Source organism: Microcaecilia unicolor, chromosome 1 (genome assembly GCF_901765095.1).
Source record: "Microcaecilia unicolor chromosome 1, aMicUni1.1, whole genome shotgun sequence".
NCBI lineage: Eukaryota > Metazoa > Chordata > Amphibia > Gymnophiona > Siphonopidae > Microcaecilia > Microcaecilia unicolor.
This window is the reverse complement of record NC_044031.1, coordinates 624,480,410-624,500,099: the sequence shown is the minus strand read 5'-3', so window position 1 is coordinate 624,500,099 and position 19,690 is coordinate 624,480,410. Positions and strand designations below refer to the sequence as shown.

Below are 19,690 nucleotides of genomic sequence, written 5' to 3'. Positions count from 1 at the left end.
TCTTACTTTCAGGTAGGTCTTAGTATTTCGGGGAAACACGGTTGGCCCGCTCACCTTCCCTCCGTCGCTCCTGCAACTACTGGTAACCCCCCCCCCCGAGGTCGCCCCCCCACCCGAGATGGCGCTCCCCCCCACCCGAGATGGCGCTCCCACCCGAAGTCACCGGACCCCACCCCCTCCGTCACTCCGAAACTAACCTGAACTTAAGCCTCCTTTCACTTTCCTTCCAGTTCGCAGGAGCAGCAGGGCAGGCCTCTCCTTCCTTCCGTGCCCCACCCTCACCTGACGTTACGTTACGTCAGGCGAGGGCGGGGCACAGAAGGAAGGAGTGGCCTGCCCTCCTGCTGCTGCTGCTTGCTGCGAACTGGAAGGAAAGTGAAAGGAGGCTTAAGTTCAGGTTAGTTTCGGAGCGACGGAGGGGGGTGGTGTCCGGCGACTTCGGGTGGGGGCGCCATCTCGGGTGGGGGGGCGACCTCGGGTGGGGGGTTAGTTTCGGAGCGACGGAGGGGGGGCCCGGCGATCTCGGGTGGGGGGGCGACCCTACTTACCGGTAAAAGAAAAACTTTGCTAGGCCTTACTTTCGGGGGAGGCCTTATATTTTCCAAGGGCACCAAAAACCTCGGTAAGTCTTATTTTATGGGGATGCCCTATTTTCGGGGAAACACAGTATAGTGTGCTGCTCTTCTTGTTGCTGTTGATCCTAAGGATGTCTCTCTAGGGAATCCATGATGTTTGAGTTTGGTCCCAGGAGTTTATTTGAAAGGAGGCACAACAGATTGTTGATAAAGCCATATTTGCAAAAGCAGCAGCCAGGTTGGAGCTTTTGCTTGGTGAATTAACCCCTTTTTTGGATAAAGGCACAATGCATGCTGTTAAGAGTCCAAGATATATAAGTACATAAGTATTGCCATACTGGGAAAGACCAAAGGTCCATCGAGCCCAGCATCCTGTTTTCAACAGTGGCCAATCCAGGTCACAAATACCCGGCAAGATCCCAAAAATGTACAGAACATTTTATACTGCTTATCCCAGAAATAGTGGATTTTCCCAAGTCCATTTAATAACGGTCTATGGACTTTTCCTTTAGGAAGCCGTCCAAACAGTTTTTAAACTCCGCTAAGCTAACCGCCTTTACCACATTCTCTGGCAACGAATTCCAGAGCTTAATTACACGTTGAGTGAAGAAAGATTTTCTCCGATTCATTTTAAATTTACTACATTGTAGCTTCATCGCATGCCCCCTAGTCCTAGTATTTTTGGAAAGCGTGAACAGACGCTTCACATCCACCTGTTCCACACCACTCATTATTTTATAGACCTCTATCATATTTCCCCTCAGCCGCCTTTTCTCCAAGCTGAAGAGCCCTAGCCGCTTTAACCTTTCCTCATAGGGAAGTCGTCCCATCCCCTTTATCATTTTCGTCGTCCTTCTCTGCACCTTTTCTAATTCCACTATATCTTTTTTGAGATGTGGCGACCGGAATTGAACACAATATTCGAGGTGCGGTCGCACCATGGAGCGATACAAAGGTATTATAACATCCTCATTTTTGTTTTCCATTCCTTTCCTAATAATACCTAACATTCTATTTGCTTTCTTAGCCGCAGCAGCATACTGAGCAGAAGGTTTCAACATATCATCAACGATGACACCTAGATCCCTTTCTTGGTCCGTGACTCCTAACGTGGAGCCTTGCATGACATAGCTATAATTTGGGTTCCTCTTTCCCACATGCATCACTTTGCACTTGCTCACATTAAACGTCATCTGTCATTTAGACGCCCAGTCTCCCAGTCTCGTAAGGTCCGCTTGTAATTTTTCACAATCCTCCCTTAAAAATTCAGATGTCATTAGGATTTGTTTTGTTTAATGATGATCCTGTGGAGGTTAAGAAGTGGTTTTCTTTTTTCAGCATTAAAAATGTGAAAACAATCTCCATGGCATTATTTGGTGAATATTTTTACTGTGGTATAAAATGTTCATTCCAATAAAGTCAAAGATATTTGAAATATGTGGATAAATGTGGCAGTTACTTGGTTATTTCCCTTAGCTGTCTCAGTCTGAGGATATAATCAAGGCACTATACAGATCACAGCAGAGTGATCTGAGGGCAGAGAATGGTAGAAGTATGCAAAGCAAAAATTATTTAACGCCAAAAAATAAAGTAGCAAAAAAAATAATTAAACAGTGCAGCCTTCAGTACACAGATATAGGTCTCTTAGGTAACTGAATTATAGCAGATTGAAAAAAACCTGTAAATTATATATGTGCCTTCATAGAAGCCTACAGCCAGTCTGCCTCCTTCTCTCTCATCTCTCTTGACCTCAGCCAGTCAACCTCTCTTGTCTCAGCCCATTTGCCCCTTGCCCCTCTTTTTCGCTCCCTCACATCTCACCTGCCCTCAACTCTTCTGCCCTTCTTTTTCTCTTTTCCCATCTTGCCACAACCAGTTTGCCCCTCTCTCATACACAGATATCTTCCCTCGACCTCCCCCTCAGAGAACTTGCTGTCTTATGAGATTGGGAGCTGCAGAATCAACAAGTTCAAACTGTCCGAGAGCTCAGTGGTTGCTCAGTGAAGAGTAGGACGGTAAGGCCTTTAGTGGCACAGGAGCATGAAGATTCCAGTGTTTGATATTGTTTTATAATCTGTTATTGCTGCACTCGAGGAAAGGAGGTATAAAAAAGAGATGTGGGCAGCACCAGAGCAGCAAAATTTAGATGGGTTAGAGTCCATGTGGCCTTCCCCTTTCTAATGCCAGCTTGAAGAGTTTCAAGTGTTTCCCCCAACCCCCCAAAAAACTATTCCCATGACCACCTAAAAGTAGATTATGTTATTGTGTACACGTCCATACTCTCTTTCTTGGTGAGCAATAGAGTGGAGTTACTAATTTTGATTCACTGTAGTTGGTTCACATCTTCATGGCCACCTCATTTGTACGAATATATGTAAGCTTAGCATGAACTCTTAGCTGGCATAGGAAGCAGTTTCTCCAAAGCATTCTTCTCACACTGCAAGTACTATAATGTACCTCATTGTTGAAAGCGGGCATCTAGAAGGCAGTAAGACATGAAACATTAACAATCCCGAAGATTGTGGTTGGTTGTTTGTGGCACATACTATGTTGTGTCAAGCAACTGTAGTACAATTACTCATTCGCTTATGCTTGTGTTGTGAACTAGTGATCAACTGATTTATAATTTACTATTTTATACTAGTTCACAACACAAGCATACGCGAATGAGTAATTGTAGAAGCCATAAAAGGCCACATGTCTAGGAAATAGATCAGCTCTGGAATTCTCTTCCTCGGGGTCTCAAATATGAAGCCTCTTATCCAAAATTTGAAATAGGCCTAAAGTCATACTGCCCGATATTGAGCCAGTAGCAGGTAGCACTTTTAATGTCCGCTACCAGCGTTAAACCTGGATATTCAGTGCCAGGCTATATCCGACCACTGGCATTGAATATCTGGTTTTATTTTTGGCTGCTAAAACCTAACCGGTTAAGGCAATATTAAGTTAAAGCTTTCAAAGATAGGATGGCTATTTAAGTGGCCCGATTTAACCAGTTATCTTATGCGGTCAGGCACTGAATATCGGCACCTAACCGCCTAAGTCCCCCAAGTTAGCTGGTTTCACTAACTGTGAATGTTCACAGAAAAAACAGGTTAAGTCCCACTGAATATTCGCGGTTAGCCACAAACAAACTATTTAACCGGTTAGTGGACATTTTTGGTTGGTTAAAGAGCTTTGAATACCAGCCAGATGTTTATTTAATCAGGCTTTTGGAAAAAACACAATTTATGATTTCCCATTTGAAGCTCTGGGACATTAGATTTGTGCTGACTTGGTAGGGACAGATGCCTCAATTGTAACCTTATCCCTTGCGTGTACCGTGTTTTGACTCAAATGTCTAAAGGAAGATAAATTGTTGTGCTATTCATTTAGTTTCTGTCAGTGTTATGTTGTGCAATTTTAGTTACTGTCAAACCATTCATGTATCGGTTACTATACTGCCTTTCAAATACAATATCAAAGTTTATCAAATAACTCAAAAATAAAATAAATAAATAAAAATTGAATAACGAATTGGGTTTCTTACCAGGCTGTGAGATGCTTTTTTCCAACATTCAGAAACCGCTTTTAAATAGTACTGCAGCTACAAGCTTCCCCATGATTTAGCCAAAGCATACAATTTTGCAGGAAGCCATTTGCATCCTTGACAGCATATCCTCTTTTGGGTCCCTCATTCCAGCTTCTGCGTTCTCTTTCTTCACAGGAATGTGTCCCTCACTAACCCTGTCTTTCTGCTCTTGCTCCCCAACATCCAGGTGTGGAACCATAACTAATGCTGCTGCAGGCTCTTCCACCAGGCTGTGCTGTGCAGGAATGGAAGGTCGTTACGTCAGTGTGGTCATCCCAGGGCGCAAAGAGTGGCTATCGCTGTGTGAAGTGGAAGTGTATCCTATGCTACAGGATGAAAGCGAGTGTAAGCAGCTAGATGTTCAGCCTGACAGCTACAACAGCATCCAAGTCTTAAAGCTCAGTGTGTGAGGTGGGGTCTCATTGATAAATAGACCAAGAAAACAGATCTTAAATCTACCTCACCCAAGCCAGCGTTTTCAGTTTGTTTCTCTGTTGTGAGCACTTTCTTTATTAATTGTAGTGGTGCGGCACAGCAACTGCCCTTCCTCTCCCTCTCCCTGATTTCTATCATAAATCATCTTCTGTATCTCACATCAACAGATTTTTTTTCCTCTTTTTTCACCGATTCCTATTATGCATCACTTGTAGTATCTTAAAGCACTAGACCTGCCCCCACCTCCTTCCCCAGTTCCATTATGCACGTGACAGCAGAGAGTTATCATGCGTGGGCACCAAATTACCTTTTTTGCAAGTAAAGTTCTACCAGCAAGGTCCCTTCCTGTTCTCCTCTGCTGACCCTGGCAGTGGTTTCTGACACTGCCATGCGGAGTGGAAAATACAGAATGCATTTGTACCTTCTCTCTACTAATTAATAATCTCAGGACGGGCAAAACCTGAGATCTTCTCTCCCTCTTATTCCTTTTTTGCAGCTACGCTGCTATTACCAGGGAGCTTTCAAGAGATTGGATCTCTCAGTCAGAGACAGACAAGTTAGTATAGAGTGAAGGGTGTCCAGGACACAAACTTGAGGAATTCAGCTTTTTACATTCTTGCACCAGTTCTATGGAATTCACTCCCCTAACCAATTCGATTGGAAAAATCTTATAATCTCTTCCATTCCGCCCTGAAATCACACTTTTTTCAGTTAGCGTTCAACGCCCCTTGATTCTCATTTTCTTTCCTCTATCAGTGAGTCTCTGCAATGAGAAATATTGAAAATATATTTTAACTGAACTCATTTAAATGCCACTAAATTGAATGTTTGATACTACTCTATCCTGAGTGACTGGTCTGGTCAATCTTTGAATCGATGGAGTTCTTTTCTTGCAACGTTTGATTATTTTTAATATATTCAAACCATTCTGACTTGCTTAGCAAATAGATATGGTATAGGAAAATTAATAAACGATAAACAGCAAGAGGATCAGTAACCCCACCCCCACACAACTCAAGGGTTCACAAAATAGAGCCATGAAAACCTAACTGGGTGCTAGAAATACCCTATGCCAAAAGAGAAACATTAAAAACAGATCACATGAAAAAACAGATGTCATTTATCAGAGCCCACAGTATAAACAAAAGGTGAACTAGCATAAGAAAATGAACAGGGCAGGATTAACCCTTTGATGGGTCCTAAGTAAACAGATGTGTTGGACTCCCATTATAATATAAATACCTTTTAAAACTGCCACACTTGCGGCCCACGTGGTTCTGAATGCAGAGGAGGGAGTGGCAGACAAGAATCATTGCTTACTAGTAAAAGAGGTTCGTTTCCAACAGAAAGGAAATGGGTGCTAGCAAGGTTCCAGGGCCCCCGCCCTACCTCCCTCCCTCCCTCCGTCCTCCGATGTCCAGACCCCCTCCCCTCCGAGTTCCATGTCCCCTACCTGCCTCCTTTCCTCCCTCCGAGTTCCACGGCCCACTACCTGCCTCCCTCCCGCTCCTCCGAGTTCCAGACACCCTTCCCTCTCCTCCAAGTTCCAGGACCTGCCCCTCCCTCACCTCTGAGTTCCAGGACTTACCCCTTCCCCCTCCTCCCCCCCCTCAGCAGACAAGAATCATTGCTTATGATGCCTCATGATGAACGGAGGAGAGTACACAGGAGGTGGGGAGAATAGACAGACCTCTGTGGACTGCTCTCCTTTTTTCTGACAACAGACAACTTACCATGGCAAAACTCTTCACTAACAGTCATCAAATCAGCACCCCAGAGAGAGCCCTTCCTAAGTATTTAGGCACTTGGCACATACCTAGATTGCCTATGTCTTAATGAATGACAGAACAGAGAGTTAGCACAATTAATACACTAAAACCTCAGAAATGGTTCTTCAAGTAGATGTGTTTCAGTTCACGTATGAGCCTGTTTCAAGGGTTTATCTTTGGTTTTGTTCTTCAGGTTTGTAGCAGAAGACACTATCCAGGGGTCCATCAATAGAGTCGCTGAGATCGATAAACTGTCAAGTTTTGAAAAAATTTAATAAATGAAAAATGGCACAAATCATCCAGAATATGTAATTATTGCCTGTAAACATGAAAGAATCCAGGAACTTTTGAAACAAACTGATTCATGCTGATCACAACATGTAATGAAATAAAACATTATTGAGAATGAAATCTTTTCTTGTTCTTTGGCTCATGTCACTGATTGCAAGGATATAGCTGTTGGGAGGGGGGGGCAGATTAATAAATGGTCAGTATCAAATAAGAATGCTTGATATAACATAGCATAACTCCTCTTACTCTCTTACCTAGCTATATATTCCATCTTTGCTTATACCCTACGTTGTCTATCAAAATGTTTTATTGCATTGACATTGTAATGTAGTATACTTTGTATTGTTATTTGGATATTTTTACTGCTGTAATTGTCTATTGCTTATGTCTGATTTATTCTTACTGTACACCGCCTTGAATGAATTCCTTCAAAAAGGCAGTAAATAAATCCTAATAAATAAATAAATAGCAATCACTTTATGTACTGCTACAGCCTCACAGTCCTGAGCAGTTAAATTAAAGAAAAGAAAACTAGAACATAATTCTGGGACTACACAATACTGTCAATTAGGATAAGTTACATTAAATCAGCTAAAAAGTATTTCTGAAAGAGCACTGTTTTTTTCAACATTTTTCTAAAATCATTTTAATTAGAGAATTGCCTCAAAACATTTTGAGATCTCCTTCTCAAGTTTAGCTGCTTGAAAAGCCAATAGCATCTTGCCTATTTGCAGACTTAACGCCTTTCAAAGATGGAAAAGCAAAAGAATTATTGTTGGTACAACTTCTCCTTGACCTAGATGAATCAACAAAAAGTGTTCCTGCATTCTCACCTTACAGAATGTTGTGTAAAATGTCCGAGAGTTTAAATAAAACCCTAACTTCTATGAGGAGCCAATGTAATTTCTTATAATAATGTAAGATCCTATTGAATTTACCTAAGGAGAAGATGAGTCAAACTTCTGTGTTCAATGTTGTTTTCAATTTCTTTAACAAAAATTTAGTACAACCTATGTAACTAATATTACAGTAGTCCAACTGGGAAAGCAATAAAGCCTGTACTTAGAGTCGAAAATGTTTTACTGCAAATAATTTTCAGATCCTCCTTAGTTTTCTTAACAATAAGAATGATTTCCTCACTAAAGGGCCATTTTACTAAAGCATGGGAGGGCTAACACCTGGGTAGCACTCTCCAAATTGGCGCATGTGTCCGGCAGTAATTCTAAGTAGAAAATAATTTTCTATCGTGGGAGTATTCCCAGTGGTAATCGGCAGTTGGCATGCTGCATGGTTACCACGCAGGTAGCGCGCTAGGACTACGGGTAGCAGTTAGGGCTCAGGCCTTAAATAGGCACGCATTAGTTCTAATGTCAGTGCATGCCTATTTCCCAGCCCATTAAAAAAAAAGCCCTTTTTCCCAGCCGCAGTAAAAAATGGCCAAGTGAGCACCCAAAACACACGCCCACACTGCCACAGGCCACTTTTTACTGCAGCTTAGTAAAAGAACCCATGAGGCATTGATTTGAGGCTGTAGGGATAGAATACAGTCTCTCTCCAACCATTAAAATTTTGGGAGTGTTCTAATTTGTTACTAATCAATAAAAATTTTGTTTTATCTGTATGGAATATTAGTTTGTGATTAATCATCCAAGATTCTGTTAACATTACATTTTTTTGTATATTAGGTTGTTCCATTTAGAGTGAAGTCACATGGAGGGGCATAATTGAAAGGGGTGCCCAGGTTTTCCTCAGGACGTCCCGGCAAAGGGGCGGGGAAACCTATATTATCGAAACAAGATGGGCGTCCATCTTTCGTTTCGATAATACGGTCGAGGCCGCCCAAATTGCAAAATTTAGGTCGAGCTTAGAGATGGTCATCCTTAGAAGTGGTCGTCCCCGCTTTTCGGCCATAATGGAAACCGAGGACGCCCATCTCAGAAACAACCAAATGCAAGCCCTTTGGTCATGGGAGGAGCCAGCATTCATAGTGCACTAGTCCCCCTGACATGCCAGGACACCAACCGGGCACCCTATGGGGCACTGCAGTGGACTTCACAAATTGCTCCCAGGTGCACAGTTCCCTTACCTTGTGTGCTGAGCCCCCAACCCCCCCCCCCATACCCAGTCCCCACAACTATATACCACTACCATAGCCCTAAGGGGTGAAGGGGGGCACCTACATGTGGGTACAGTGGGTTTCTGGTGGGCTTTGAAGGCCTCACAACCCCCTACCCAAACCCACTCCCCACAAATGTACACCACTACCATAGCCCTTACAGGTGAAGGGGGGCACCTAGATGTGGGTACAGTGGGTTTCTGGTGGGTTTTGAAGGGCTCACATTTACCACCACAAGTGTAACAGGTAGGGGGGATGGGCCTGGGTCTGCCTGCCTGAAGTGCACTGCACCCACTAAAACTGCTCCAGGGACCTACATACTGCTGTTATGGAGCTGGGTATGACATTAGAGGCTTGCAGAGGAGTGGCCTAGTGGTTAGGGTGGTGGACTTTGGTCCTGGGGAACTGAGTTCAATTCCCACTTCAGGCATAGGCAGCTCCATTACCACATTGAGCCTGCCATGAGTGGGAAAGCGCAGGGTACAAATGTAACAAAATAAATATTTAACAAGTTTTTTTTAGGGTGGGAGGGGGTTGGTGACCACTGGGGAAGTAAGGGGAGGTCATCCCCGATTCCCTCCGGTGGTCATCTGGTCAGTTCGGGCACCTTTTTTAGGCTTGGTCATAAAACAAAATGGACAAAGTAAAGTCGCCCAAGTGCTCGTCAGGGACGCCCTTCTTTTTTCCATTATCGGTCGAGGATGCCCATCTGTTAGGCATGCCCCAGTTCTGCCTTTGCTACGCTTACGACACGCCCTTGTGAACTTTGTTCGTCCCTGGGACGGAAAGCAGTTGAGGACGCCCAAAATTGGCTTTCGATTATGCCGATTTGGGCGACCCTGGGAGAAGGACGCCCATCTCACAATTTGTGTCGAAAGATGGGCGCCCTTCTCTTTCAAAAATAAGCCTGATAGTAAAACAAATATTAAATGAAAAGAAACCTCCCAATGAAATCATATCTGCGGGCTGCATCCGGTACATTTCACTCCAGGCTGGGCTGTCAGTTATATCCCAACAATCAGAACTTAAGGTTCAAATGCCTATAAAGGATACACAAATTTACAAGGGCACTGATTAATCCAACATTTATATACTTGGGTAGGAAAGAGGCAGCTAAAACCCTAAGACAGAGCTCATAGCCAACGTAGATGTGATTCCAGTAAGGGGTGGTTGAATTACTGGAGCAGCTTCAGCCCATGCTGCTTGCTCTCTGGATCTGTCAGTCAGAAGTGGCAATCTATAACATGGTTATAGCAGTGTGTGACTTGGCGAATCAGAGCATGTTCAGTGCCATGAATCCCTACAGCTCCCTCTCAATCCTCAAGTACTTTGTGAGGATGCAGGTAGGAGTTTGGGGACCATGGGAACCGGCAGCACTGAATACGCTCTGAGGTCGTTGCTGCTGGCTATGGAGAGAGGGGAAGGAGGAATGAAAACAATCATGGAAAAATGGAGGGGTGGAAAGGGTTAGTAGGGAAGTTTAAAAAAAAGTAATAATGGAGAATAATGAATGGTTGGATAGTGAGACCAAAGTTGGGAAAAGGGTAAGAACTGAGATGAGAGGGAGGGGTGTGAAACTGATGAAGGAGGGTGGGAAAGTAGAGAGGAGACCTGGGAAAAGCCACTGCTTATCCCTGAGGTTAAGTAGCTTGAATCTTGCTATTTTTAGGGACTCTACCACAGTGTTTCCCAACTTCTTCAAGTCAAGTACCCCCCCCCCCCCCCCAAGTCAAACGAATTTCAGTCGAGCACGCCTGAACTTCTATTAGCTCTGGCAGATGTACATTCTATTATACAATAGAAAATGAAATTACTTCTACCTTTGTTGTCTGGTCATTTTATTTTTCTGATTATGTTGGACTTAAGTTTTGCCTTACTAGGTTAGATCAAAGGTCCATCTAGCCCTCTTAAGTCACTTAAGCGGGGATGGAGGAGTAGCCTAGTGGTTAGTGCAGCAGACTTTGATCCTGGGGAACTGGGTTCAAGTCCCACTGCAGCTCCTTGTGACTGTGGGCAAGTCACTTAACCATCCATTGCCCCAGGTACAAAATAAGTACCTGTATATGTAAACCACTTTGAATGTAGTTGCAAAATACCACAGAAAGGCAGTATATCAAGTCCCATTTCCCTTTCATTGGCTCCCTATCCATTTCCACCTACAATTGAAACTCCTCTCATTGACTTCTTACAAGTGTATTCACTCTGCAGCTCCTCAGTATCTCTCCTACACTCCTCCCCAGAACTCCATTCATTGAGTAAATCTCTCTTATCTGTACCCTTCTCCTTCACTGTCAACTCCAGACTCCATTTCTTTTATCTTGCTGCACCAGTACCTGAATCAGTACTTCAAGCTCTAGCTCTGGCCGTCTTCAAATCTAGGCTAAAAGACCACCTTTTGAGGCTGCTTTTAACTCCTATGCACTTGTTCAGTACCCATATCTGTTTTAAAATTCCCACATCCTTCATTTGTCCTGCTCAGATTGTAAGCTCTGTCAAGCAGGGATCGTCTCTTATTCATTCAGTGTACAGCGCTGCATATGTCTAGTAGCGCTATAGAAATGATAAGTAGTAGTAATATGAGTAGTATGACCTTTCTTCCTCCCTTGCCCAGGACTTCCCTTCCCTTTTACTTGACTTAAATCTCACTCAACACGTTTCAGGAGCTACTCGTATGGAAGGCCATACTTTGGAGAGATGAGATGACCAGATCCAATCTTTTAAATCATTTTCATTTCTACCTCTGCCTTGGACTAACCATTTCATATTGTGTATCTGAATTTCAAAAGTACCTCATGAAAGACCAGAGGAAATTGGAAAGTCGAGGGATAGGAGGTAGTGTTCTATTGTGGATTAAAAACTGGTTAAAGGATAGAAAACTGAGAGTAGGGTTAAATGGTCAGCATTCTCAATGGAGAAGGGTAGATAGTGGGGTTCCGCAGGGGTCTGTGTAAGGACCACTGCTTTTTAACATATTTATAAATGATCTAGAATAACTGGTGAGGTAATTAAGTTTGCTGACAACACAAAGTTATTCAAAGTTGTTAAATTGCAAGAGGATTGTGAAAAATTGTAAGCGACCTTACAAGACTGGGAGACTGGGCTTCCAAATGGCAGATGATGCTTAATGTGAGGAAGTGCAAAGTGATGCATGTGGGAAAGAGGAACCTGAACTATAGCTACATGATGCAAGGTTCCGCATTAGGAGTCACCAACCAGGAAAAGAATCTAGGAGTCATCATTGACGATACTTTGAAATCGTCTGCTCAGTGTGCTGCAGTGGCAAAGAAAGCAAATAGAATGTTAAGTATTATTAGGAAAGGAATGGAAAATAAAAATGAGGATGGTATAATGCCTTTGTATCACTCCATGGTGCGACCGCACCTTGAATATTGTTTGCAATTCTGGTCACCGAATCTCAAAAAAGATATAGTGGAGTAAGAAAAGGTACAGAGAAGGACTACGATGGGATGACTTCCCTATGAGGAAAGGCTGAAATGGCTTGGGCTCTTCAGCTTGGAGAAAAGGCAGCTGAGGGGGAGATATGATAGAGGTATATAAAATATTGAGTGGTGTGGAATGGGTAGACGTGAATCGCTTGTTTACTCTTTCCAAAAATAATAGGACTAGGGGGCACATAATGAAGCTACAAAGAAGTAAATTTAAAATGAATCGGAGAAACTCTTTCTTCACTCAACGTGTAATTAAACTCTGGAATTCATTGCCAGAGAATGTGTTAAAAGCAATTAGCTTAGTGGGGTTTAAAAAAGGTTTGGATAGCTTCATAAAAGAAAAGTCCATAAGCCATTATTAAAATGGACTTGAGAAAATCCACTGCTTATTTCTGGGATAAGTAGCATAAAATGTATTTTGGGATCTTGCCAGGTACTTGTGACATGGATTTGTCCCTGTTGGAAACAGGATACTGGGCTAACTACATTCTCTGGCAATGAATTCTAGAGTTTAATTACACGTTGAGTGAAGAAACATTTTCTCCGATTTACTACTTTGTAGCTTCATTGCATGCCCCCTAGTCCTAGTATTTTTAGAAAGCATAAACAGATGCTTCATGTCTACTCGTTGCACTCCACTCATTATTAAGACTAGACATCCAAATGGCAGATGAAATTTAATGTAGACAAATGCAAGGTGGTGCACATTGAAAAGAACAATCCGAATCATAGTTACCTGATGCTACGGTCCAACTTGGGGGTCAGCAACCAAGAAAAGATCTAGGTGTCATTGTAGATAATACGCTGAAATCTTCAGCTCAATGTGCAGCAGTGACCAAAAAAGCAAACAGGATGCTAGGAATTATTAGGAAAGGTATGGTGAATAAGACCAAAAATACTATAATGCCTCTGTATCGCTCTATGGTACGACCTCACCTTGAGTATTGTGTTCAGTTCTGGTCGCCATATCTCAAAAAAGATATAGCAGAATTAAAAAAGGTTCAAAGAAAAGCAACCAAAATGATAAAGGGGATGGAACTCTTGTCATATGAGGAAAGGCTAAGAGGTTAGGGCTTTTCAGCTTGGAAAAGAGACTGATGAGGGGAGATGTGATTGAGATCTACAAAACCTTGAGTGGTATAGAATGAGTAGAAGTAAATGGATTTTTTACTCATTCCAAAAGTACAAAGGCTATAGGACACTCAAGGAAGTTACATGGAAATACTTTAAAAATATTTTTTTTCACTCAACGAATAGTTAAGCTCTGGAACTCTTTGCCAGAGAATGTAGTAACAGTGGTTAGAGTATCTGGGTTTTAAAAAGTTTTGTACAAATTCTTGGAGGAAAATTCCATAGTCTGCTATTGAGACAGATATGGGGAAGCAACTGCTTGCCCTGGGATTGGTAGCATGGAATGTTGCCATGGTTTGGGTTTCTGCCAGGTACTTGTGGCCTGGCTTGGCCACAGTTGGAAAAAGGATACTGGGCTAGATGGACCATTGGTTTGACCCAGTATGGCTAGTCTTATGTACTACTTTTCCATCTCTGAAAAAGATTAAATACGTAAAAGAGATTAATATACAATCTAAACACCTGTATCATATCTCCCCATCCCTCCTTTCCTCTAGGTTATACATATTTGGTCTTCTCCTATGTCTTTTGACACAAATCCCATATCTTTTCTGTTGCCTTCCTCTGAACCCTCTCAAGTTTTTTGATGTCCTTAGTGAGATACGGTCTCCAAAATTGAACACAATACTCCAAAAGGGGCCTCACCAATGACAGGGGCATTAACACCTCCTTTCTTCTATTGTATATGCCTCTATGCAGCCCAGCATCCTTCTGGCTATGGCCACCGCCTTGTCACATATTCTAGGATAAGCAGCATAAACAGGATACTGGGCTTGAGGGACCTTTGGTCTGTCCCAGTATGGCAATACTTATATTCTTAAAGTATCAAATGATGGGGTGCATGGAGATCTTCAACATCTAGCCAACTCTCTACGTAATACAGCTAGGCACGGGAAGAGCACCTTAGTCTGATCATCAGTTACCTCTGGTGGTTGTCATTGTAATAAAAATAGATTGGGATCCAGAGGAAATTGAACAGTTAACCTTGAATGGAAAATCTGAACCCAAGAGATCCAAAAACATTATATAATGGGGCAATCCCAGCAGATATGCAAACAAATGCCAATCATCCCATACTCCCTTCAGCAGTAATTAGACTGACTAGATAAAATCTTAGTCAGATGGGATGGGGTGAGGTACCAGCACTAAAGCAATTTAAGCCCCTGTTCAATTAGATTGGCTGATGTGGACAATTTTAATAAGTACATAAGTAATGCCATACTGGGAAAAGACCAAGGGTCCATCGAGCCCAGCATCTTGTCCACGACAGCGGCCAATCCAGGCCAAGGGCACCTGGCAAGCTTCCCAAACGTACAAACATTCTATACATGTTATTCCTGGGATTTTAGATTTTTCCAAGTCCGTTTAGTAGCAGTTTATGGACTTGTTCTTTAGGAAACTGTCCAACCCTTTTTTAAACTCTGCTAAGCTAACCGCCTTCACCACATTTTCCGGCAATGAATTCCAGAGTTTAATTACACGTTGGGTGAAGAAAAATTTTCTCCGATTTGTTTTAAATTTACTACACTGTAGTTTAATCGCATGTCCCCTAGTCCTAGTATTTTTGGAAAGCGTGAACAGACGCTTCACATCCACCTGTTCCACTCCACTCATTATTTTATATACCTCTATCAGCCGTCTCTTCTCCAAGCTGAATAGCCCTAGCCTCCTTAGTCTTTCCTCATAGGGAAGTCATCCCATCCCCGCTATCATTTTAGTCGCCCTTTGCTGCACCTTTTCCAATTCTACTATATCTTTCTTGAGATGCGGCGACCAGAATTGAACACAATACTCAAGGTGCAGTCGCACCATGGAGCGATACAACGGGATTATAACATCTTCACACCTGTTTTCCATACCTTTCCTAATAATACCCAACATTCTATTCGCTTTCCTAGCCGCAGCAGCACACTGAGCTGAAGGTTTCAGCGTGTTATCGACGACGACACCCAGATCCCTTTCTTGGTCCGTAACTCCTAATGTGGAACCTTGCATGACGTAGCTATAATTCGGGTTCTTTTTTCCCACATACATCATCTTGCACTTGCTCACATTAAACGTCATCTGCCATTTAGCCGCCCAGTCTCCCAGTCTCGTAAGGTCCTCTTGTAATTTTTCACAATCCTGTCGCGAATTAACGACTTTGAATAACTTTGTGTCATCAGCAAATTTAATTACCTCGCTAGTTACTCCCATCTCTAAATCATTTATAAATATATTAAAAAGGAGCGGTCCTAGCACAGACCCCTGAGGAACCCCACTAACTACCCTTCTCCATTGTGAATACTGCCCATTTAACCCCACTCTCTGTTTCCTATCCTTCAACCAGTTTTTAATCCACAATAGGACATTTCCTCCTATCCCATGACCCTCCAATTTCCTCTGTAGCCTTTCATGAGGTACCTTGTCAAACGCCTTTTGAAAATCCAGATACACAATATGGATTTTCAAAAGGTGTTTGACAAGGTACCTCATGAAAGGCTACAGAGGAAATAATGTATTATGTAATTATGTAATTCTGTTCTCACAATAAATTTGCATAGCTTAAGCATATCCTCCAATCCACACCAGGACCTTGATTACATGAATCAAATAATCTACTCCCTGCCAATAATGAAGTTACTTGTTCTCTGAAAAGCCTGTTCTGGATTTCCAGTTGGAGGCAGCCATTTTACCCTCTATGCACTTATTCAAATATTAATTTACTATAGGTTAAACAATTTTTCAGTTGAAGAAAGGAGAGAAATATAGTGCTTGTATACAACTGTCCTACCCGGTGGATATCTAGGTGCTCCCACACCTCTAGGCATCTGGGATCCCAATGTGGGGCAAAGAAAAATAAAGTCCGAAGTGGTGCAATCTCTGACGAGCCCACGGCACCCAACAGTAACTTGGGCTATGTCTCAAAGATGGATTGTCAGAGGAGAACACCAGTCAGGATCCTGAAGGTCTCCAAATTAAGTTACACCAGCACTGCAGGTTCAAAGAATGTCATTCAATGTGTTTTCAAACCTTAGGCTTAAGATCATACTAATCAAATATTGAGCTGCTCAGTAGTATATTTCTTAAAATCAGGGACACCCGATCTCCCCCCTCTACTGGCAATCTCCGCCACTTGAGCACCTGTTTTTCCATCCTAGGTGGGCGTTTTCTCCAAAAGTATGAGAATGTTCCTCTGCAATTGCATAAATTTTATATTAGGTAATGCTGAGTGGAATCATCTGACATAAATATAAGAATTTAGGGGTCTTTTTATGAAGCTGCGGCAAAAGGGGATCTGCGCTGGCGTCAGCGTGTGTTTTTGTTGTGCGCTGAGGCCCCCTTTTACTGCAGCGGGTAGAAGGTAGGTCTTTGTTTTTTCAAGAAATGGCCGTGTGGCTAATAAAGCACTTGTTGTGCAGCCATTTCGGGGGGGGGGGGGGGGAGCACTTACCACCACCCACTGAGGTGGCATTAAGGGCTCCCGTGCTAACCCGGCAGCACGTGGCACTGCCCAATTACCGCCGGGTACACACTGGCGCTACAAATATTGAAATATTTTTGCAGTGTCGAAAATGGCACGTGCTGGGGGAGGGAACTACTGCCGGGCTGCTGCGGTAGCCCCAGCAGTACTTCCCTTTTAGCAAGTGGTAAGCCCATATTGGGCTTGCCACCGCTTTGTAAAAGGGCAAAGCACCATTTTGCAAACTGCCATTCTACCAAGTCAAGTATGGTTTAGCCTGTGCCACCAATCTAGATTAAATGAAAGATAAGACAAAAGTCTCCAATAATTCAATTTAACAAGCGAATGAAAATTTGTAGTGATTTTCAGCCATAGGTACTGAATGGAGTCTTTAGCCCATCAAAATGGTGTTTTAGCCTTTAGCTCATGGATCCCCTGGGAATCCAGAGTGACATTGAGCAGCTCTGACTTAGGGGGAGATGCACTAAACGTTTTTCATCGTTAAATGAGCCCTTAAGGAAGAATTTCCTATCCTTTCCATGCACTAAAGCCTATTTTTCGACGGTAGTAGCAGCTAACGAAACTGGAATGCAAATGAGAAATTACCATTGAAATGTAGACAATTTGGAATGCACTAACCATACCGACGATAGGAACGATTCACTTACCACCAGAAATTTAACGTCAGCTCAGACCTGTCGTTAAAGCCTGAGCTGTCATCTCCCCACTGCCCCCTGCACGATGAAAAACCAAATTGCTGGCATGTTTTAAAAGAAAGGTGGCTCCCTGCTTCCTGTGCCTAAAATAAAAAAGGAAACTAAATTAAAAAAGGATCGGGAGGGGGCAAAGGCGCTCATCAGCAGCGTCCTGTATGGACGGCTTGGCCTTGCCTGCCCCCCCCCGAAGTCCCCGCTGCTCCCCGCTGCTCCGTTTGAGAAATAAAAGCTTTTAAAAATAAACCTTTGCAGTTGCTGGGCTCCCCCTCCCTTCCTGTGTCTCTCTTCTTTAGTCGGCAATGCTCCGCCTCCTGCCCTCCTCCACCTCCGTGCCCCGCCCCCCCGATTTCGTCCCCGTTGCTCCCCCCTCCACCACAATGGCCGGTGCAGCGCCTCTCACCTAAGTTTGAAGGTGCTGCACAGGATGGATCAGCTATTCTTTAGCTCTTCTGTCTCCTCCGATGTCTCCTTTGTCTTCCTGTGTACGCCCTCCTCTGACATCAGTTATCTACGTAGATAACTGACGTCAGAGGAGGGCGGACACAGGAAGACAAAGGAGACATCGGAGGAGACAGAAGAGCTAAAGAATAGCTGATCCATCCTGTGCAGCACCTTCAAACTTAGGTGAGAGGCGCTGCACCGGCCATTGTGGTGGAGGGGGGGTCCGGTGGGGGGGGGGGAGCAACGGGGACGAAATCGGGGGGGCGGGGCACGGAGGTGGAGGAGGGCAGGAGGCGGAGCATTGCCGACTAAAGAAGAGAGACACAGGAAGGGAGGGGGAGCCCAGCAACTGCAAAGGTTTATTTTTAAAAGCTTTTATTTCTCAAACGGAGCAGCGGGGAGCAGCGGGGACTTCGGGGGGGGGGGGGGGGCAAGGCAAGGCCATCCATACAGGACGCTGCTGATGAGCGCCTTTGCCCCCTCCCGATCCTTTAATGTTTGTGGAGACATGCAGGGGAAAGTGGGGAGCCACGTGTTTGTGTTTTCTTTTTTTTTCTTATGTTTCTGGCATGCGCAGAGCAGCCAGCATAACGCTTGGCTGCTTTGCGCATGCTTTACGAGCCGATTACCGACGGGGATTAGTGCATCGTTCTTTCCAATACCGCACCAAACTTTTTGGGGCTGTGTTTTTGGAGCATGCTTCGTTATTTGAGATTCGGTAAAGGTTTTTACGTTTCTGATTTTTTTACGTTTGCTTGATGCATCTACCCCTTAGATTCATTAACTCTTGGACAGCTTGAGGAATAGGTGGCAGACACAGATACATGATGCAATGTTCCACATTAGGAGTCACACCCAGGAAAATTCTGGTCACAGTATCTCAAAAAAGATATAGCGGCATTAGAAAAGGTTCAAAGAAGAGCGACCAAAATGATACAGGGGATGGTACTGCTACCATATGCAGAAAGGCTAAAGAGGTTAGGGCTCTTCAGCTTGGAAAAGAGACAGCTCAGGAGAGATATGATTGAAGTGTATAAAATCCTGAGTGATGTGGAGCAGGTGGAGGTGAATTGATTTTTCACTCATTTTAAAAGTACAAAGACCTGGGGACACTGAATGAAATTGCATGGAAATGCTTTTAAAACAAATGGAAAGAAATATTTTTTCACTCAAAGAATAGTTAAGCTCTGGAACTCATTGCTGCAGGATGTGGTAACAGCGGTTAGTGTATTTCAATTTAAAAAAGGAAAAGTCTATGTTATTGAAATGGACATGGGGAAGCCACTGCTTATCCTGGGATTGGTAGCATGGAATGGTGCTACTAACTGGGTTTCTGCCAGGTACTTGTGACCTGGATTGGTCAATGCTGGAAGCAGGATACTGGGCTAGATGGACCATCGGTCTGACCCAGTATGGCTATTCTTATGTTCTTAAGTGTCGGAGGATCTTAAGGCAGCAAAACTATCAACTCAAGGTCCCTCTCCTGGTCTGTGCTTATCAGTCTATCACTCCCTAGTGAATGCAGCTCTTTTGGGTTTCTTCACCCTATGTACATCACTCTACAGTTCTTCACATTAAATTTTAACAGCCAATTATTAGACATGAGAATCAGAATATTTGTTTTGTGTGGTGACTTCCATGGAGAAATGGCTTAATTCTGATCTGCGATTGTTGTTTGGGTGAGGGAAAGTTGGATTTTTGTGGACACAGAGCATGTTTACATTTAACTCATATGAACTGCTATTCTATGTCAG

The 19,690-nt window shown here is 43.4% G+C and overlaps 1 protein-coding gene across 2 annotated transcripts in view; it reads left to right on the top strand.

The window, feature by feature from the left end:
* LOC115481404 (fucolectin-5-like) overlaps positions 1 to 6,911 on the top strand; it is a 31,445-nt gene extending 24,534 nt beyond the window's left edge. Inside the window, exons 4-5 of one of the 2 annotated variants that reach the window (XM_030220500.1) lie at positions 4,334 to 4,491; positions 6,544 to 6,911. In XM_030220500.1, coding sequence (XP_030076360.1) covers positions 4,334 to 4,491; positions 6,544 to 6,551 — 166 coding nt within the window. In that variant the 3' untranslated portion in view covers positions 6,552 to 6,911. Of the gene's footprint in view, positions 1 to 4,333; positions 4,558 to 6,543 lie in introns of both variants that reach the window. The other variant, XM_030220493.1, reaches the window with a different exon arrangement.
* The last annotated feature ends 12,779 nt before the right edge of the window (positions 6,912 to 19,690 follow it).